The sequence below is a fragment of the Zerene cesonia genome, chromosome 14 (genome assembly GCF_012273895.1).
Source record: "Zerene cesonia ecotype Mississippi chromosome 14, Zerene_cesonia_1.1, whole genome shotgun sequence".
Lineage (NCBI taxonomy): Eukaryota > Metazoa > Arthropoda > Insecta > Lepidoptera > Pieridae > Zerene > Zerene cesonia.
The window spans coordinates 3,668,110-3,688,421 of record NC_052115.1 but is presented as its reverse complement, the minus strand read 5'-3'; the positions used below and the strand labels follow the sequence as shown (position 1 = coordinate 3,688,421).

Sequence of the window (20,312 nt, the reverse complement as noted above, 5' to 3'; positions counted from 1 at the left end):
ATTTATACACAGAACAATATTTGATGTACATTATTACTGCTGCTCTTGTATTAGTGTATAAGTTGTTTGGAAACCAATTAAATAAAATAAAAAAAAAAAATAAAATAAAAAAAGCTTTATTTGTTCGTAGCAAGCTTCGTTAGGCCTCTTTGAAGTATTTAGCAAAAGTTATATAAAAGTATGTTTACAATACGTGAGATCTTATAGCAGATTATTCTATCTCTTCTAAACGCATTAAATACTTATAGGACGAATTTTAAAGGACCCTATCTTAACTGCTATGTACATTTATTTAGACAAATTGTTGCAAGACGTATGCGTGTTTCTCTTGTACGATCTTCTCTCACGGTACCGAAGTTTTCGCTCTGAAAAATAAACAAATCACTTTATTGACAATATCGTTCGCTGAATTATAATAAACTAAATCTGTTATTTCCATAAACAACCAGTTGTTTGTTTCTCTTACCCGTCCGAAAACAATATTAAGTAAACAGTAGTTACTACGAATTCAGCCTTTATGGACGCCAATCAATTTTTTGGAGATATAAACAGAATCGAGTTATAATTGTTCCTTTGAAGATTAGTAAACTGATGATCAATGTGTAAATTATTAAATTATGTGCATTCATTTTCTTTGATAAAAAGGAACTTAATCGTAAACAACGTTAAAAAAAATTACGTGAAGTCTTTACGAAGTGAATATACAATTTAGAAAATAAAATTACACGTCTGTAATTGTATATCTACTGTACTATATAACTATACTAAATGTAATACATGCCTTATTTGTTCGTGTTGCGTACCCCGAATTATGTATTATATTATAAAATGAATAACGCTTTGAATTCAGACAAATAATACATGTTTGGTTTCATATGAAAGCTACTGAAGCATGAATAATAAACAGTCCAACAACTACAATGATTACCTACTAGGGTTGCCGACAAGTCTATTCAATTTCTAAGCTGAACAGACCAGCTTTTATAATGTTATTGATTTAGCTACTATCTAGCTAAATCAATTATATTAAAATCATTGGTAGAATAGTAAATGCCTCAAAACGAAATATTAAATTATAAAATGATAAAAACATACGTATTCAATCCATCAGAGTGAGAGGGCTGCGGTGGCGGCCATCTGTGTAGATGCGCCCGCCACATCAACTGACGAAAAGTCATTCGAAACTGCCTCGACATCGAACAATACAGAACAAAGTTAATGGCCCCGTTCAGTAGCGCCAGTGCATCCATCAGTTCGCCGAACAAATCGTAGCACCGTTTGAAGAAACATCGTCCTAAAGCTCCGCTCATAAGACCCAGGATTGCTTGCGGTAACTCCGTCACCAGGAATAAAAGCAGTACTGCCACTAGCATTTTCGTTGTTCTATTTGTTCTCTTATCGCCTTTGCACTGCCGTTTTACAGACTTGTCATTAGCGCATGCATTGTTTATACGGATCTTCTTTTGATGCTCATTGGCATTGTATACCTCTCTTATTAGCCAGATGCTAATTACTGTCAGAATACAGCACGGCAACAATTTAATGACGACGGCATGTACCCAAAAGTTTATCTTGAATAATTGACCTTCTTCGTCGGAATCTACGTGATACAGTATCATGGGGCCATTTGGCTCTAGTACGACCGCTGTATGAATATCGAATACCTGTTGAATACAAATTGCGTATTATTATTTGTTCGACATAATTTTTAGTACATATTTATTTCATCTTTCATAATATGTTAAAAGCTTTATATAATACGTAATTTATTTAATATGATGAATTGTTTTCAGAATTTCTCGTAGCGATTATAATTATCCTCAATTATTGTTAAATTCATTCATTCTTCGTAAATAGGGTGCCAAAAGTAGTGAAACGTGCTGAAAATCGAAGACACGAACTTCCTTTTATCCTGACGCTATTCAAATTAATTTACGGGCCGGGCAATCCCGAGCCAACAATAAAACAGTCACATTACTTCCCAGTATTAAACCGGAAAGGATTTGTCAATAACAATTAACGACCAAAGAGCACCGTATTTGCAAATTAAAATGAGGTACTCTGATAAAATAAAATCATCAACATTTAATATTAAAAACAGTTCATCAATTACACTTATACCCTACATCCATAAATGGATAAATATCGTAAAAATAAGAGACGATGAAAGATGAAAAGGCATCATGTATCCGTTAAGTAGAATCATTGTTTACAAGAATTTGTTAGGTCCAAATCAATTGTGTAAAAAAATTAATTTATAGTCATTTTAGACTAATGAAAAAATAAATAATAAGACACTTCTTTTGTAAAGTCCCAAGAATTTCCTGTCGGCCCTCATTAATTATTTTGGAGCAGTGATAAGAAATCGGACATATTGGAAACAAATGACACTGGAATTCAATTAATTAAATTAAAAGAACCTTTGTTAAATTTAAGGTTTTCCGCATGAATACTTACCAAGAATGTGGGGATGCAAAGAAGGGGCGGTAATATGAAGCTACTCAGGATAGCTGTACTACATCGTCGTTCTGTACATAGAACATGATTCCTGTCCGAATACCTGATGGGGAAACAGAACAAACCAATCGTTATATTATAACCTTATATTACTACATAGTATAAAACAAAGTCGCTTTCTGAATCTGTCCCTATGTCCCTATGTATGCTTTAAATTTGACAGGGCTTTTTAATAGATAGAGTGATTCAAAAGGAAGGTTTATATGTTTAATAACATCTATTAAACTACTCCGAAATTAACGCGTATTAAACCGCGGGCGAACGCTGGTAAATATATATAAAGCTGTATTGTAACAATAGACAGTTTTTGAATGAATTTTTGTAATATAAATCTGATAATAAATACTCTGTAAGTAAATTAATAAAAAGATTGAATCACAATACTTAATAATTTATTAAAATATAATTTTCGCCCAATAATATTACAAATAAATCACTTTACAATATCATGAAACTTACAAATCTGCGACGGTGAAAATTCGAGCAATGACTTGTTCACATTTTTATTTAGAACTTAATCTAATTTCTCATTAAATGAGATATTGTATAGATAAAGTTGAACGATCCTATGATTTATTATGAAGATAATTGTTTGATATTTATACCTATACGTAGTAGAAATAATTTTTTGCTATTGACATGTAGTACAAAAGAGTCACAATTTTGGGCTATTTATATAGATTTTTTAAAATAATACTTATTAAATAGATACTAATGATTTTAGAATGAAATATGTATTTTTTATGTGTGCAAAAATTTATTTTAGTAATTTGAATGCCATGTTATTCGGTCGAGACACTTTACACTTTTATGATGTACTTAAAAATTCCTTTTCATTTCATCAACAACAGCGATTGCATAAATATTTAAAACATTAACGTGGAAATGATAGACTCCTTTGTATATACAATTTCATTCAGTTTATTATAAAATGTGTGTAGGAGTAAAATATACACAGTTCTATTTCAAAGAGATACGCAGTAAAAAGGACAACAGATAAATAGAAATACCTGCGCTATGTTTAGAACACCTATACGCTTTGTAAAATGTTAAGTAATCCGATTGAGGGCAAATTGTAGTATATAATATGTAGACCCAATACAAACCCAAACAAATATATTAAGGATTAATGGAGTTAAAAAATTTAAGTGATACAAGCACTTTCTATAAGATATAACATAAATTGTTTAATGGAAGTTTATAGTTGTCTAAACACACAACAGCCAAAACTTTATGTTTAAATGAATTTTAGAAAGTTGGTAAATGCAGTGTTTGCAAACGTAAAACGACACGCAATTGATTGTGTGTGGTTTTTAGGTTCGTACCGTCGATTTCAACTCAAATAAAACCCAATTTGAAATAGGACATACCTACGTTGAACGAAAACTTAAAAACAATAATTTCTCACGAAAATAAACTACATGTACACTTTATGTTCAGTTGTAACTATCTATAGATCATCCTCATCAAACATTCACTTACTTTATTGCTACGTATCTCCAGATAGCGAGCGAGAGTGTCAGACAAATGGACGCCGTGTGAAAAATCTGTGCAAAATGCATATGGAACAGGAGGTACGCCGCCCACTTGTACGGCATCTCACGTTGCCCTGGCAATATCTACGGAAACGTTCAAGTATTTATTATGGGAACCATTGAATTCAATCGAGAGTCAATAAAATAGTCCAATTCATAATTCTCAGTTTATTAATCAAATTACTTAATTTATTTGCAACTACTGTTAAGAATGCCAAACAACTAATGTAAAATTTATTCGTAAAATATTGATTGCATTGACAGTTTCAATTATTATACTGTTATTCTACCAAATCAAAAAACAACTAAGATGCTTATTGTAAATTTCATTTAGGAATTCAAAAGCAATACATATCATTTACATTAAAATCAAAATACAAATATTTCCCTTATATTTGCTACAGTTGAAGAGTTTGCTGTTACAGCACGCTGTAACATGAACTTCGTGTATTTATTAAAAAACTTCTGGATACATAAATCAAATGGAATCGGTAGCTATTTATCTAGCGTCTAGACCTATAATAGATATCTCACTTCGCATTATTGTTTATGGTGCATTAGTTTTCTAAAATTCTACAGTTTGTTTTATTAAAAGGGAAGCTTATGACTACCGATAAATATGATCGATAGAACCTTTTGATTTATAGCCAATGTTTTAAGAACTGTAAAGGATACCGTCTAGACGGGAGATAGCGAAACGAGGGTTAGGTAATTTAATTTAAATACATTATTTGTTTGTATATTGTAGGTAAAGGATTTTCATATTGACTATACTGACAATACATTGCTGATATTGTCTTTTTATCAGACTTTGTACGATTGAGCTCTATAGACTATGTAAAGCTGTTAAACCGCATATGTATATCTAGTACTTATTCCAATTTCATTTCTTCTTTTTTTCATAAATTAGCTTTTAGAGATTAATTTTAAATATCTTAATTAACTCTATTCTGAATTATTTTAAAACAATACATTACTTCAATTGATAAAATTTTATACGCCCGCAAGATTTTCAGATTTTACCATAAATTACTTACCAAATATCTATAAATTGCAAAGGGCACATACTCCATCATAACGAACACATCAGCCACGGCCAGCCACTTCAGCAATCTGTTGATGGGCGCTGCAGCGAGGTCGCGCCTCGTCAGCACTGCCACGTTCAACGCGTTTGCCAATGAACCAAAGAAACAAACCTGCCAACGTATTCTACACTTTATTTTCAAAGTGATAAGCTTTTATTTTGTTCTCTAATATCATATTGTAAATGCGTAGTTATTTAATAAATAGAATTTCATCATAAAACACCACATTTGGTGTGCGTAACGTTACGCTGTAGCCAGAGCATGTAGCACAGCTACGTTGTAGGTTTATTTTGTCATCATTTGGAAGTTACCTAATTCATATCATATAAGTTTTTTGAGGATATGATACAAACTAAAAATAATGTCATAAATACATAAAAATTGGAAACTTATATTTCATGAATGAATATAATCTACAAAATATGGCCTAATTATAATAGAATTGTCATTTCGATATACAAATATAATGTTTCTCTCATGCGGTATTAAATTTATCATCAACAAGCAATAGCAGCCCATATCTCATTATAATATTCACATTTATCGGTCTGAAATTGTAGGTGAATAGTAATAAAACAATAATAGACTATATATACTTATTAAGTTAGTTGAACTAAGTTTTTTGATGAACTAAAGGAGCAGTACGAATTTTTTTTAACTAATTTGTGTCCTGTTCTTATGACGAATGCTCAGAACTCATTTTTATTATTTTTTTTACCTAAAAATTGCGATATGTTGATTGTTCAGGGGCTACCTAATGTCTATTCCAGAATGATTTTTTGTATACATGTGTAATTGCAGTTTTCTAATGGTGAAAGAATTTTTTAAATCGGTCCAGCCATTCACGCGTGATGGCGTCACCGAGGGAAATGGGGATTTATTTTTTATATACATAGATAGATGTTGAACTATATGCTTCAATGAATTGAAAAACAGTATATAATTTTCACGTTTCTTATAAGTCCTATTAAGTACAGATAAATTACTTTTTAAGTATATCACATTTTTAGCATAATTTAAGGCTGCGCTGTAAATAATATGTAGTGTATATACTCGCAATGACTCTTTATGTCAGTCAACCACAATCTATGGATGCATTATTAGAGCTATGTATCTCTCATCATTGAAATTCCACACTGAAACTGTATTCGATCCGACCTGGACTCGAGTTTAACATAGTTTAAGTCTAGTTACTTCGTACTCATGTATGTAGGGCACCCATAAAATGATTATGTCATGTTACTACTCAAATCTATACTAACATTATAAAGCTGAAGAGTTTATTTGTTTGGTTGAACACGGTAATCTCAGGAACTACTAGTCCGATTTAAAAAAAAATCTAAATCATGAATGTTTAAAATCCAAATCCTCAATGATGAAATCTTTCAGTGTTAGATAGCGCATTTATTGAGGAAGGCTTTAGGCTATATAATACCAAGTACTACTTCGATCAAACCGCTGGGTAGAGCTAGTATGTATATATTTTCTAGTTAGTAGACTAGTTTAGTTTTTTCATTAATTTCCAGTTGCACACATAAAATAAAGGCGTAAAATATTTTTATAGAGAAATATAACGATAACGTGATGTAAAGGGTTACACATATGAAAGTAATTTGAATTTCGATATAAATCTCATTATTTTTCAATATAGATACGCTTTGAACTTATAACAAGTCAGAATTGGAGAGGATTGGGCATAGAATAGGGTTTTCGAATTATGGACGACACATGTAATTCTCTAAGATAATTAGACATTAAAAAGTCTGTATTCAATTTATATATTATCACATAATATAAAAAAAATTTAATTGTAGTATTTTATTTATAATACAAATAACACTTTCATGATTTAAAATAAAGTTATCACACATACCAGCCAAAAAAAGGTGTTTAATCGAAGCTCAAAATTAAATTACTCAATCTAAACTGAAATGGATAGTCGCAGTTAGTTTTGCCCCATTTACTTTGTATTCATGATACGATTTTTGATAGATATGTATCAGAATAAAAATTTGCTGTGTAAAAAACATTTAATTCGTTATCAACGTATACCCATCAGAGGAAATTCGCTGCGCCAAACACGAATGTGCTAGATATTTATCAGTATCATATCGCACTGTAATGAGAATAGTAATCTAGATGCTTAAGATATTTTACGATATTTTTGTGTTTTAGTCTAGACGAAGGTATTCTAATAAGGGCGTACGTCAGCAAATTTAATGCGCATTAGCGTCTGTCAAACTGGTAGCTATGACCAAATCCAATTATAGAACTTTCCAGTTGATTGTAGTTTACATCGAGAACTTGCAACTTTGATTGGGGACTGGCTTAACAGGGATAGCCGTTTTGTGGTCGCATTAAACGCCATCGCTCATTGGGACAGTATCATCCCACTGATGTTATAAATGCGAAGATTCTGGAAACGTTTGCATAGTTCAGATAACTCAATCACAGAGATGCTCACTGATCCCGCTCTTTTGAAATGATATATGAAATTGGCTTAAATTAATCCTAAACTTTGAACAAAGGTTTCGTATTAACTACATCTAGTTGAAAGTGATTGTTACAATGCTTTCTTATAAATCAATTTAGGAAACGCGTTCAATTGGTGTGCTAATTAGGAACGTTTATAATGACCGCAAAATATACACTATACCTGGGATCTTCAATTCATTAAGAACGGACAATTCATTTTTACCAAAAGTTTATAACAGCTTAAAATTATTTCATAGCATACAAGAGTTGCAAATAAGAAGCAAAAAATTGCTGACCAAGTAGTTGATCATAAATAACAGTCAGTCTATCGTGACTATTAAAAATGTGAGAGCAGTGATGTCAAACCATCGATCAGCCGAGCATAACATCGTGATCATAGACAATTTGTTGTTATTTCCTGATACTTAAATTTATTGAATCATTATATATTTCAACATTAAACAATAACAAATGACTATTTAAAAGTTATAAAATGAAGAAAAATAAATTGCGTTAAAACGTAAACAATCGTTATACTCAATCAACATCATCATAATGTTCAACCCATATGTGTTCCCACTGCAGGAACACGAGCCTTCTATAAGGGTTCTGGACATAATTCACCACGCTGGCCTAGTGCGGGTTGGCAGATGTCATATGCCGTCGAACTTTTTGGTTCATCGACATGCTGGTTTTCCTTCACGGTTTCGAGGGATGTTGATATGAATAATGTGCCGATAAGTTAACTAAGAGAGATATATTATACTCAATACTCATGTAAAATACTTGAAAGTAAATAACAACAGTAGATCAATTACTCGAAATACATCCACAAATAATAGAAAGGGAAGCATTAACGAGCTTAATTGATGTTATTTGATATCGTTGCTCTTGAAATTGTTAAGAGCCATATATGGACGTGTTCCAATTTCCATGTTTACAACCTTTGTTTACTTTTTCTACTTCAATAGAGGATGCTTTTAGTTAAGTATTTCGATAATTATTTCGTAACATGTAACTTCATAAAAGCATTAACTTTCTTAAACACAACCTGTATCCATTTGTATTGAATATTTCCTCGTATATTTTTTCCATTTGCTTTTATACCCATAAATAGAAAAAGGTCTAAGACTGGCGAAGATTAGAAGTCAATTTTTGACAGTTACAAATTACATTTCTTCCAATGTCATATTTTCTTATGCTAAATGTTACTCAAGACCACCGACCGTTCTCAAATCAATAATTTGTAATATTTACATACATCGTGCTATTTATTGTGATTATGAGTTGAAGTAGATCGATTCAACAAAATGAAATATAAATAGGTTAATGCCATGTAAAAAAGTTTCAAAAGAACCGAGCAGAATCACCGTGAAAATGTCGCAAACAAGATAATAACTGCATCAAAATTCAGGGAAAAAGTTAAAAATACATTTTGGAAATTGGTCTTTCTTAGCACATCCTTGCCCTCTGTTTTGAAGCCGAAAACAACTTTAACAGTTTCTCATCATTATTAGAAAGTATCAATAACTGTTTTTAATGAAGAGTAATGTATCAAAATTAATTAAATTTACAGCTTAGGTAGCGTTTCCTCTACAAATTGACGCAAACACATTCGTGGGATCGGTACCATCACCATATATATTCATAGACTGTCCTAATTACCCTCATAACAATTTGCTGTTACGTGAACTGAGTTTCTTATCATGGAATATTGCTTTACAGGTGAGCATTATAAAAGATAAGAGGTTTACAGGAAGGTAATAAAAAAGTCTGAGTTCATCACGTTATAATACCAAAATAAGAATAATTTCGGTCAAACTACGGCGAAAATAAAAATACATGTGATTCAATTTTCACAAAGAAAAATAAATATGACTAATTTTGATAAAAACATAGTAGACACATGGGTTCTTCATATCTTTAATACATACTATCGACTAACTATAAAATATTTATATCTATATATGTAATTGTAGGATTTCCCAAAGAGCTTTCAAGGTTTCCCCAAGATCTTTCAATAATTTGAAAAAGACCATTATTATCTATTGCTGTAAAAACCAGAGAATCTCAAACTAAAGGAACCCCAGAAAGCTTGATTAAGATTGAAGTCTCAAAGGGGCAGATGTATTTTACATACCGTATACTGATTAAAGATACTAAAAAAAAAGAAATTCGCAGTCGTTTGTAGTACTTTATTATTTGTATGTTAATTTTTTTTAATGTCAATTTTAGTGTTTTTCTTGGCTTATCTTTGGAACGTACTCATAAAGATAAAGAATATAAAACCACATAAATTCTACTTTCTATGGCCAAATTCCTAACACAAAAATCATAAACTAGTGGTTCAAAGAAATCACGAGCAAAACTAGTTTAAATAAATGCATATAAAATTGTTACTTGCTGTTGCTTTATAAATTTATCTTAAGAATTTATCAAGTTGTTGTAACGCCTTATTCTGATCCCGTCTCTAATTTATTTTATGATTCTTGTTAGATCATAGTTTATTGTCGAAACATTTATATTTAAATCCTCTCCGTGTTTATTCTCAATATACTAATTATTTTAATCAACATTTAGTTTATAAGTTTTTGGTATAGTGCAGATACCCAAGTTCTTTTATAAGCATTATTTGTTATATCTAAAAAGGTTTTATGGAGGCGTTGATTATCAATTACCATTAATTAGTAATTCAATAACTTCCAAATTAATATAAGCTACTAAAGATTACTATATTTAAGTGAGTGAATTGATTTTTACCTAATAAATTCATTCATTTAATTAATAATATATACGTCTACTACTGAATATATGTCTGATAACATCAAAACTTTTATAGAGAGGGTCATTGACTGATGAAAAATGATATATTCATCATTGGCAAAGGACACACCTCTTTAAATTGGTAAATTTTGGTTACAGTACCTGACATTTATCAATGTCTCGCGTGTTGATGACAAATTATTATTGATTACATCGCAATTTACGTAATTTTCCTTGTAATAATTGAAACGGAAAAATTGCACTTGAAAGTTTTCTCGCTTTGGATTTTTATTTCTTTCATTCCACGCAACTAAAAGTTAATTTTTCATAGGTCGTAACAGAAGTATTAAGTTAAATAGAGTTATAAAACTCGTCTGACAAAGATATTAAAGTATCATAACGTAGGAACAAGTTAAAAGGAGTTGTTACATTCACCGTAAGTTAAATAATCATAAATTGACAAATGTATTTATAGACATAATACGTTTTTAAAAAAACTGGTGGTGTTGCCAAGTATTTAAATGATATTTAATAAAGTAATAAAATGCATTGGAAACTTGATATAATACTCACAATGAGACTGATATATCCATGTATACTATTGTACGCCAGGATCAAGTCGCGTAGGTTGCCATCACAATAATTACAGCTCGGTTCCGCGGCCTTTGTCAAGTTTAATTTCGAGCGCCATCCATCGACTAATTTAACTAATGTGCCGAAATCAATGGACTCGTGGTTACTTTTTGTCGAACGTTCCTTCAGAGCGGAGAGAAATTGGGACATATTAATAGTCTTATTCCCATCTGTGCTCTCAGTCGCAAACAACATTTCCTCAAACAAATTCGTTAAGGCTTGTGTGATGTTGGACGTCCCGTTTTCTTCGAAAGCCATTTTCTCGAGTCTCAATAAGTATTCATAGCTTCCTTTGGTATGAAGAACATGTTTGCGCAAGAATCACTGGTTTCAAGTGAATATCTCCGAGGAGCTGCAAAGAAAGCATAATCTTAATATTTTGTTACAAAATTTATGTAGGAGCTATATGTTGCGCCTGGAGAAGCGTAATTGAATTTATGACGTTATGTATATATCTATATACCGTATTTGCACTATTTTGGGAACATTACATCATTAACATTAAGAATGATGAGTGATATTAGGGAAAATCAAATTTACTGCGATGAAAATAACGTGACTACGTGCGTAGATATAAACCTAATTAGTTTTCACTTGGCTATATTAAAAATAGTTCCAGACCACGGTTTATTTATTTAAGAAAATAAAATAATTGTGTTTTGGTTAACCATAAACCAGATGGTTATATTTGCTATGATATTATTTATTTATTTACTCTTTATTGCACACTTTCACACTTTCAAAATATAAAAAAGAAATAAAATTTAACAAAAACTAGTATGCAAATGGTGGCCTTATGGCTAAAAGCCATCTCTACCAGGCAACCGTTATATAATACTTCTCTCTAATGGAAATTCGTTTAACTTACATAATATAATTGAAAATCGCGTTATGTAAAAATAATATGGAGACGAATATATATGAATCTATGTGAATAAAATAAAACAGTAATTGAAGTACAAATATCACACGTTAAAATACATTACGTCTGTATCAGAATCTCAATAAGGAAACGTTCGATTTAATCTCGCATGAAAGCCTTACTGTTCTTGTACAGAACATTTTTTCATCGAGTAATTTTTTTGTATTGACGGGACTACCTACATCTTGTGTATCGAAACGCTGATTGCATAATTATTTAGTAAGTTTACTGTTTAATAGAAATTTACGTATTGTAAAAGAATATTCTATATTTAATAAATATTAACATTAACTGATTTACCTATTAATATTATCGCGATATAGGGATAAATGTTAAATAAATTGACCTTTCAGTTTTTAGTTCGCGGCTTGGCCCGTGTAATCAAAGGAAAAATAGACACTTCCACTTCCCTTTTCTCGCTTTGTTCCCGTTCCTGTAATATTTCCGGATTAAGTATTATCCCATGGCCTTTCTCGAGTTTCAAACTATTCGCCGAATTTCATTCAATTTGCGCCAGTATTTCCTGTGAGAAGCTTCAAACAAACAAACTCATGAACTTTATATTATTAGCACATATTATTTTTGTTTGTTTTGAAATGAGGATAGCGTTAATATAAAAATGGAAAAAATGCTATTTAAATAATGCGCAAGGCATAAATATAACTTGTACTATGATGAATACAATCCGGTATATGAGACAGGAGAATTTCGTCGGAAGTTATAATTTTCATGTCACAGATCAAATGAAAGATAAATCCCTCTCACTTTTATAGCACATGAATTATTCAAAAATGTATATGTTACTGTAAATATATGTTACTGTAAAACTGTATTGCACGAATTATTGTTGATCCTAAGATTTTCGAGTAAAACCTAAGATTCACCTCCCAGTTTAGAGCAAAAGTCAGAAGAGTTCTGTGACTATTGGTCATTTTAAACTTTAACACGATTCACTACGTAAATCTAAGGATATACCTCGAAGCACGTTGCTCGCTTCGCTCTTATACAAAATCTACTAATACTTAACTTAAGATTTGCCAATAAGCGGGCTTTTACAGTAACATGTACATTTCGTTGACTTTATAAAGAAACGTTTATGTGTAAACATTTTGTGATTGGACTTGTTATTTCAAAGGCTTAATGGGATTCGGGTTTCGCTAAAAAGTAGGCTACCTTCCCATTATTTGCATTCGGCATAGGAGTTAATGAATGTTATTATAAATATGTTGCTGTCGTTCTGTTGGTAATTTTTAGTTCAAAGTAAATAAAAACGAATTATTGATACGATCATAATATGCGGATTATTTTTTTGGTGCTAAGCGCTCGCCCGCTCCCTTATTCCGACATAAAAACACACTTAAATTTAAACTCAAACACTAAACACCATTACCGATTCAATATCAGAAATGCGAATTTAAATTCGATTTAGATGTACAGAGTTGAGACTAATAAATATAAAGGCTTGAGGGCCGATTAAGGAAAATCAATCAATGCAACAGATGTTAAATAAATGTGCCTACTCCAATCTAATTGAGAGAACGGGGTCTTATTTTGTGCTGCTAGTAACTCAACCAGGCTGCGCCCTTGATTTAAGATAATTAAGCACATAGCCTACACAATATTGAACTTTTCTTTAAACGGAAGTCCAGAGAAGATTCAGTATTTGTATTAGTTCCTACAACCAAAACGAGCCCATATAAATTGTTTTAAGTGTTTTAGATATTTTTATCATTATAATAGCTTTATTACAATTTTTAGAACAAAATCTCATAAAACTGTGGATTGTTGTGAATGTCTGTAATGTCAATTTAATTCATAGGCCTACGTATTTTTGTAAATTTTTTTGTTTTCCAATTAAGTAGTAATATTACATGTTTTGTGTGACTATTGTGCGACTATTATTATATTTATGTGTATTTTCACAACCGTTTTCTGTTGCTTTATGCATGCAGTGTTAACTTTTAAATTATTATTGTGCTAATATATTACGTTAATTTTTTCTATAGTTATTTTTGTATTGTTGTAAATAACTTTCTTCTCTGGTAAATAAAATTGATTACAGCTTAGAGATGTAAATGTGAACCAAAGGTTAATTAATAATTTTCTGGATCTGTATCGTTTATAAATTATTGCTATTTCAATTCCTACTCTAGAGTGGGAGTTTCTAAAAATATCTTTATTCGACTAAATGTTTACTTCGTTGATTATTTTCATTCGATTTTGTTTGAGTTTGATAAATCAGCAAAGATATTTCATAAGACTATTGAATATCATAATTATTCTTGTAATTAAATTTTCGCAATATCAAATTTACTCTTGAACTTACTTTAGACATATTATATTGAAATGTTGAAATGTACCTATACAAATTTAGAACTATATCATATGTAGGTACATATCATATAAATAATTTTGAAGCTAGTAAATAAGGAAATAATTTTTGAGCAGAGATAGGAAACAAAAATATACTTTATATTGAAAAAATCGACATTACTTTGAGCGGTGATTATTTAAAGACCGAGTACGTATAACAAAATATCTGACATGAAACCTCGTACCGCAAAAGCTAGCCAATACCAATTTTTTTTTGTCATAAAATAAATGGTCAATGCCAATAAATGGTCAATAAATTTGTTCTTTTTAAAACGCAATTCTAACAGTGGAGATAAAAATATACGGAGTTTACACCGAGGCGCCTGTTTGTTAACGTCTATCAAATTATTTGCGTTTTAAAACTAATTGCACGGAAAGCTTTCATTTTTATATTTTACTCGATGACCCGACAGACGTCGCTATGTCAAAGCAAAACCTGTGATTTTTCCATTATTCCCTTATAAATGATTTTATTGATAGATTGAAAGTTATTTTTAAATTTAATTTTTAGTTTTATAGCATTGAAATGCTTTATAAATCAGAAATTTTGAAAGAATAGAAAAAATTTGATCACAAGGCAGGATACGAACCTGCGTTTCTTGCCTAACCGTAGCAATCCTGCCTCGTGATCAAATTTTTTCTATTCTTTCAAAATTTCTCAGTTATTTTTAAATTAAATTTGTATTAATTCCTAGCTGCAACCGAGCTATTCGAGTATTCAGACATTTTACGTAAATTTTATGTATGTATATCTGAATAAGTAAAATAATAAATAAGTATTTTGTAGGAAAGCTTCTGAAACTTTTTTTTCATATTATCTGGAAAGATTTTTTTTTCTATACAGCCTGAAATTACTCGAGTCTGTCAATAGGATTACTCATTCGTCAAAAGAATCTTAGAAAACTCATTACTGGTAATTTTCCAAGCCAGCAATTCGAAACGTACCATGATAGTCATAAATCTAATGTTAGTTGAATTCGTAAATTTGTTGTCTCGAAAGTTTCGTTTATACATAAAACATTTCAGAATAAATAGACAAAATATACAATCATAACAGACCTTCAGTCTTGTTTGTTCAACTTTTCAAAACATCAACTTAACATCGTTCCATAATTATTCCGAAATTTTCCATTTAATATTTTGTGTGGGCTTAGTAATATAAATAAAATATACATAATTAAATCTCACGTTTATACAATACAAATTATGTTTCATTTTCGTTTTAAATTGATTTGCTAGATTAATTCATGACAGTTAATTGTAAAAGTAACGTTTCACCCCACTCATCCTACTAATATTAAAATGCGAAAGTTTGCAAGGATATGTGTGTGTTTGTTGCTCTTTCGCGGAAAAACTACCAAACCGATTACAATGAAATTTGGTACGTAGATAGCTGAACAACTGAAAAAACATATAGGTAACTCTTTATCCCGATATTCCTACGAGATACGGACTTACGCGGGTGAAACCGAGAGGCGCAGCTAGTATTAAATATAAGAATAACAATTTCTATAACGCATCCTTGGATCGCACTGGAAGTTGGAACTTTATATTAATAAAGGTATTCTGTAAGGTTAAAAAGGAGAAGAATACAAGAGCAAATGTTTGTGTAAAATTTGTAGATTCATTGCGAGTTAATAGAAATATCCTTGGGCCTAATCATGCTGAGCATTCTCAGCATGATTAATAAGTGTATTTCAATAAGTATTATTGTACGTACCTTCATATTTTGAGACAACAAAGCTTATTTATCCATGTTATAACCATGTAATGATAAAGTTTATAGACTGTGTTATGTATTCAAAATTAAACTGCGTTTATTACAAATTTTCAGAACGTACTAAACGAAGTACTTATGTCGTAAAACAATGGGTTCTTTTTATGTGCTTGCTATGATACCACTAATAAATTAACCTGGATTAGTCTGACGCTGCCTTGTTTGGTAATCGTATTTCTTGGTGGTTTCTATTTTCGCAAATCTATATTTTAGTACGCATAAACTGAGTGTTTAGACGGTTGTAAATCTCTTTTATACCATCTTCAATTGCTGCGTTATTGGTAAGGATCGTTAAATATGTATTTTTGTTTTATTAGTAAAGTTTTTAATGAGATACTTACGTAGGGTTTATAATTCGATATAATATACTTTTTATAACTGTATATCAAAAGTCAACATAATATTCATCAAGTTAGGTACTTACGGCCTTACTGTTTATAAGCCGTGTTATCTGATAGGATATAAGAATTATTTGTCTGGATGGAGTAAGTTATTTGACTGGATAAATCCTACTAATATTATAAATGCGAAAGTTTGTGAGGATGTGTGTGTGTTTGTTACTCTTTCACGCAAAAACTACTGAACCGATTTCAATGAAAAAATTGTTTGTAACGTCGAAAGCTGGACAACTGGAATAACATACAGGCAACTTTTTATCCCGATATTCCAACGGGATACGGACTTACGCGAGTGAAACCGCGGGGCGCAGCTACTAATAGATGAAGTGTATTCCTCTATCGAAGTGCAATATATTTATGTGTTTAATTGAATTATTCTTTTTAAAAGTTTATAATATAAGTTTATTTATTGGGAATGACTTATCAGTAACTACATAAAAAAATATTATCATATTATATTATTTTACTTCGATATCATAATATGTATTCATTTATATCGTGGTCTAGTATATTAACAGTTTTAAAGAAAAGGTGTAAATAAACATTTCGTTACTTCACTTATTTTTGTTTACTCATTGTATCAAAAAGTTTTGTATGTGTATCTACAACTTAGTCCATAAATTATATATTGTATAGTTTTTTCTGATCAACTCGATTCTTTTGGCACAAATCCTGCTCCTTTATAATAATAAACACACGTCCAAAAGCATCCGCAGTCATCAGTCAATAAGATGTTATTCAACTTATAGGATATGAGACAATGTGACAAGTAAAGAATTTCTTTTATGTGGCAAAACAAATACAATATTCTTTTATCAAATATTTACAGATTCTAGGCGCAATTGTTCTGAAAGAATGATAATTCAAAGTTTTTTTACGTGGTTTCGCTTTTTTCCAGTTTTATTTCATCGGCAAGAAATAGTTTATCAAAATTAAATGGTAGAATTATTTAGTTCTTTTCGTCTTTTTTAGTATCATCATCGTCAATGGAGCTGTTGGGTCGCCTGATGATAAGCGCTACCACCGCCCATGAACATTTGTAGAGGCATAAGTTCCAATTGTAGACTTTACACCTCTACAAAATATGGTTTGCCGACTATAAATTGGGGAGGGATTAAGAAAGGATTGACGAGAGGAATAAAGGAAAGGACTGGGAAGGGTAAGGAAAAGCATAGGGTATGGTACTTTCTTTTAAAAAAAGCACTGGTGGCTCAGTGGTGAGAACCTCGGACTTCAAAATCGATAAGTCGGGGCTCGAGACCGGGCGAGCGTGCAGGACATAAATTGATTTTTCAATTCATCTGCGCATGTAGATAACATCACCACTACTTAAAACGGCGAAGGAAAACAAGAAAGGAAACCGGCATGTCCGAGAATCAAAAGTTCGACGACATTTGACATCTGCCAACCCGCACTTGGTCAGCGTGTTGGATTATGGCCTGAAACCTCATAGTGGGAACATATAAGGGCTGATGATGATGACAACGAACTAAACGTTACACACCTAAGTTACTGAACCTTTAAATTTGAGACAGGGAATTAACCTTTACGAATTTATTGCTACAAAAACAAATATTTTGAGGCGAGAAACGAGGGATGGAAATATGTATATATATAAATAAAATATAATATGTGTATAAATAAAATATATGTATAAATAAAATATATGTATAAATAAAACAAAATAAAAAAATAAAATAAAATGTATGGGGAATGCTATTTTGAGATAACGTGTAATGTACGCGAGGGTGTAATAAGACTTTTAATTCCAGTATATTTTTACTAGATTAGGAACTCATTTAATAAATAATTCATAATATGTTATATACCGCCTCCTTGGCACAGTGGTTAACGCGTGAGCGTAGAACCGAGGGGTCCTGGGTTCAATTCCCGGTGGGGACGCGTAAAAAAAAATGTCTCGGTCTGGCAGGACACAGAAGGCTGATCACCCACTTGTCCGTAAAGAAAATCGATCAGTGAAACAGATGAACATCATCTGCCCCATACCCCAGTACATATGTCCCATACACGGGACTTCACTATATATGTTATATACATAGTTTTTAAATATCTCCTTAAATTCTGCTTCAAATTGAGGACGACTCTCTGCCAAGTAAGTGCCCATTTAATTTACTCGTATTCTGATTTATTAATATCGAAGATTGCCGGGAACCATAATTAATTGCTATCTCACTTTCACGAGCCCAGATTGTGAAAATACAAGCTTAGCGCTGCGGATGCGTTTGCGTTAAACAATTATATTAAAATGATTTCGATTTCATTTTGATATAAAAGCATTTTTTTTATGTGGTTGGTGTGTGGTTCGCCTGATGGTAAACGATCACCACCGCCCATGAACATTCACAGAGGCTCAGACCTCTGAGAATGCGCTGCCCCCTTTTGAGGGATAAGGGATAAGGAAAGGATTGATGACTGGAAAGAAGGAATGGACTGCGAAGGGCTAGGAGAAGGAAATACGCCTCCGGCTCCCCCACTCACCGTACGAAACACAATAGCAAGCTATTATTTCACGCCGGTTTTCTGTGGGGGTGTGGTACTTTCCCGGTGCGAGCTGGCCCAATTCGTGCCGGAGCATGCTCGACTCCCACAATAGCATTATAAGGAAAATTCTAAGTAAAAGACTTGGGTATGGTGGATAGGTATAGGGTGTCGGTTTGGGTAAAATACACGTGTATGATCTAAAAAGTTATTGGTCGATAAAAAATATATTGTAAACGTGTTTTCTATAACATTAACATATTTTACATTAAGTATTAAATGAGTAATATTAACCCGCCATCAATTATTATTAAAAAATTTAAACAGTATAAAAAATCCATTCAAAACAACAGATTTTGCGTATAAAAGACATAAATGAAATTATATTACGTAGTAGTATACCCGATGTATGAAGCAGCTTATGGAATAGTTTCATCAATTAAAAGGCAAAACCTTTCCTCTTATCGCAAGGCAAGTTAAATATGTATCATTGAATTAATTATATAAGTAACAAAAACTTTACGTACTCAATGAAATTAATAAAACAGTCAACGGATGTGACGTGAGCACAACTAAAAATAAATACCAAATCATAATAAACGAAATGCTGATGTCGGTCACACTTTCTCTGAAGGTGACTGGAACACCAAACAACGACCATAAATTCTCATTATAATAACTACGAAGAATTTCAGTGGTGACTAAAACTGTACAGGGATTTACATATTTTCATCTTAATATTAACCTTGTAATTAGCCATTCGATATAGCTGGTGACACTAAGTAGTGTAAATAATACTAAACATTATTAAATTCTAATAAATTTACATATTATCTATATGAAAACAATAAAATCTAAACGATGGTTATAATCATTACACATTACACTATTAACATTGATACAAACTCACATTCATTGTGTATCCAACAAGATTTTTACAGAGTTCACATCACCAAGAAGATCCACTTTTAGATTTTACGATCCAATATTGTTCATGTAACGGGAAATCTCGCCCGCCCTTTCACACCGCTCGCTAGCCACAGTCGAACTGAGTTCTAACAGTTGTTTCGGGAATGCGCTATAATTTTCACCTACTCTCCATTGAGTAACTCTCGAATTAATTTGTGATACTGAGTACTTAATTAATTCAGATTGTTGGGGTAAAGGATTCGTTTATGCTTTCTAAAACATTACATTGTATTGCAAACTTCAAATAGCTATTGAATTATTTGTTAGGGTTTCATAAAGCTTATACAATCGTCATGGAAGCGTTCTGCATAACAAAATAATGAAAGCTTTGATAAATCCCTGCTATTGTTTTAAATGTGAACATAT

At 31.5% G+C, this 20,312-nt stretch overlaps 1 protein-coding gene across 2 annotated transcripts; it reads right to left on the bottom strand.

Moving 5' to 3' along the window:
* Nucleotides 1-120: 120 nt before the first annotated feature.
* Nucleotides 121-20,011, bottom strand: LOC119831830 (sex peptide receptor-like). Of its 2 annotated transcripts, none has more exons than XM_038355371.1 (7): nucleotides 19,888-20,011; nucleotides 10,949-11,360; nucleotides 5,090-5,248; nucleotides 4,000-4,136; nucleotides 2,458-2,560; nucleotides 1,096-1,664; nucleotides 121-365 (listed from the first exon to the last, which is right to left on the bottom strand). In XM_038355371.1, the coding sequence occupies exons 2-7, from the start codon at nucleotides 11,264-11,266 to the stop codon at nucleotides 344-346; spliced, it is 1,308 nt and encodes a 435-aa protein (XP_038211299.1). In that variant the 5' UTR covers nucleotides 11,267-11,360; nucleotides 19,888-20,011; the 3' UTR covers nucleotides 121-343. The 2 variants fall into 2 exon arrangements, with proteins under 2 accessions (XP_038211299.1, XP_038211301.1); XM_038355373.1 differs by lacking the exon at nucleotides 19,888-20,011 and adding an exon at nucleotides 12,277-12,333.
* Between the last annotated feature and the right edge of the window lie 301 nt (nucleotides 20,012-20,312).

Coding starts and splice junctions, on each gene's coding strand:
- LOC119831830 (XM_038355371.1), bottom strand. CDS start 11,266: ATGGCTTTCGAAGAAAACGGGACGTCCAACATCACACAAGCCTTAACG. Junction 4,137..5,089: donor TTGCAATTTATAGATATTTG/GTAAGTAATTTA, acceptor ACGTTTCCGTAG/ATATTGCCAGGGCAACGTGA. Junction 366..1,095: donor CACTCTGATGGATTGAATAC/GTATGTTTTTAT, acceptor TTTATTTTTCAG/AGCGAAAACTTCGGTACCGT.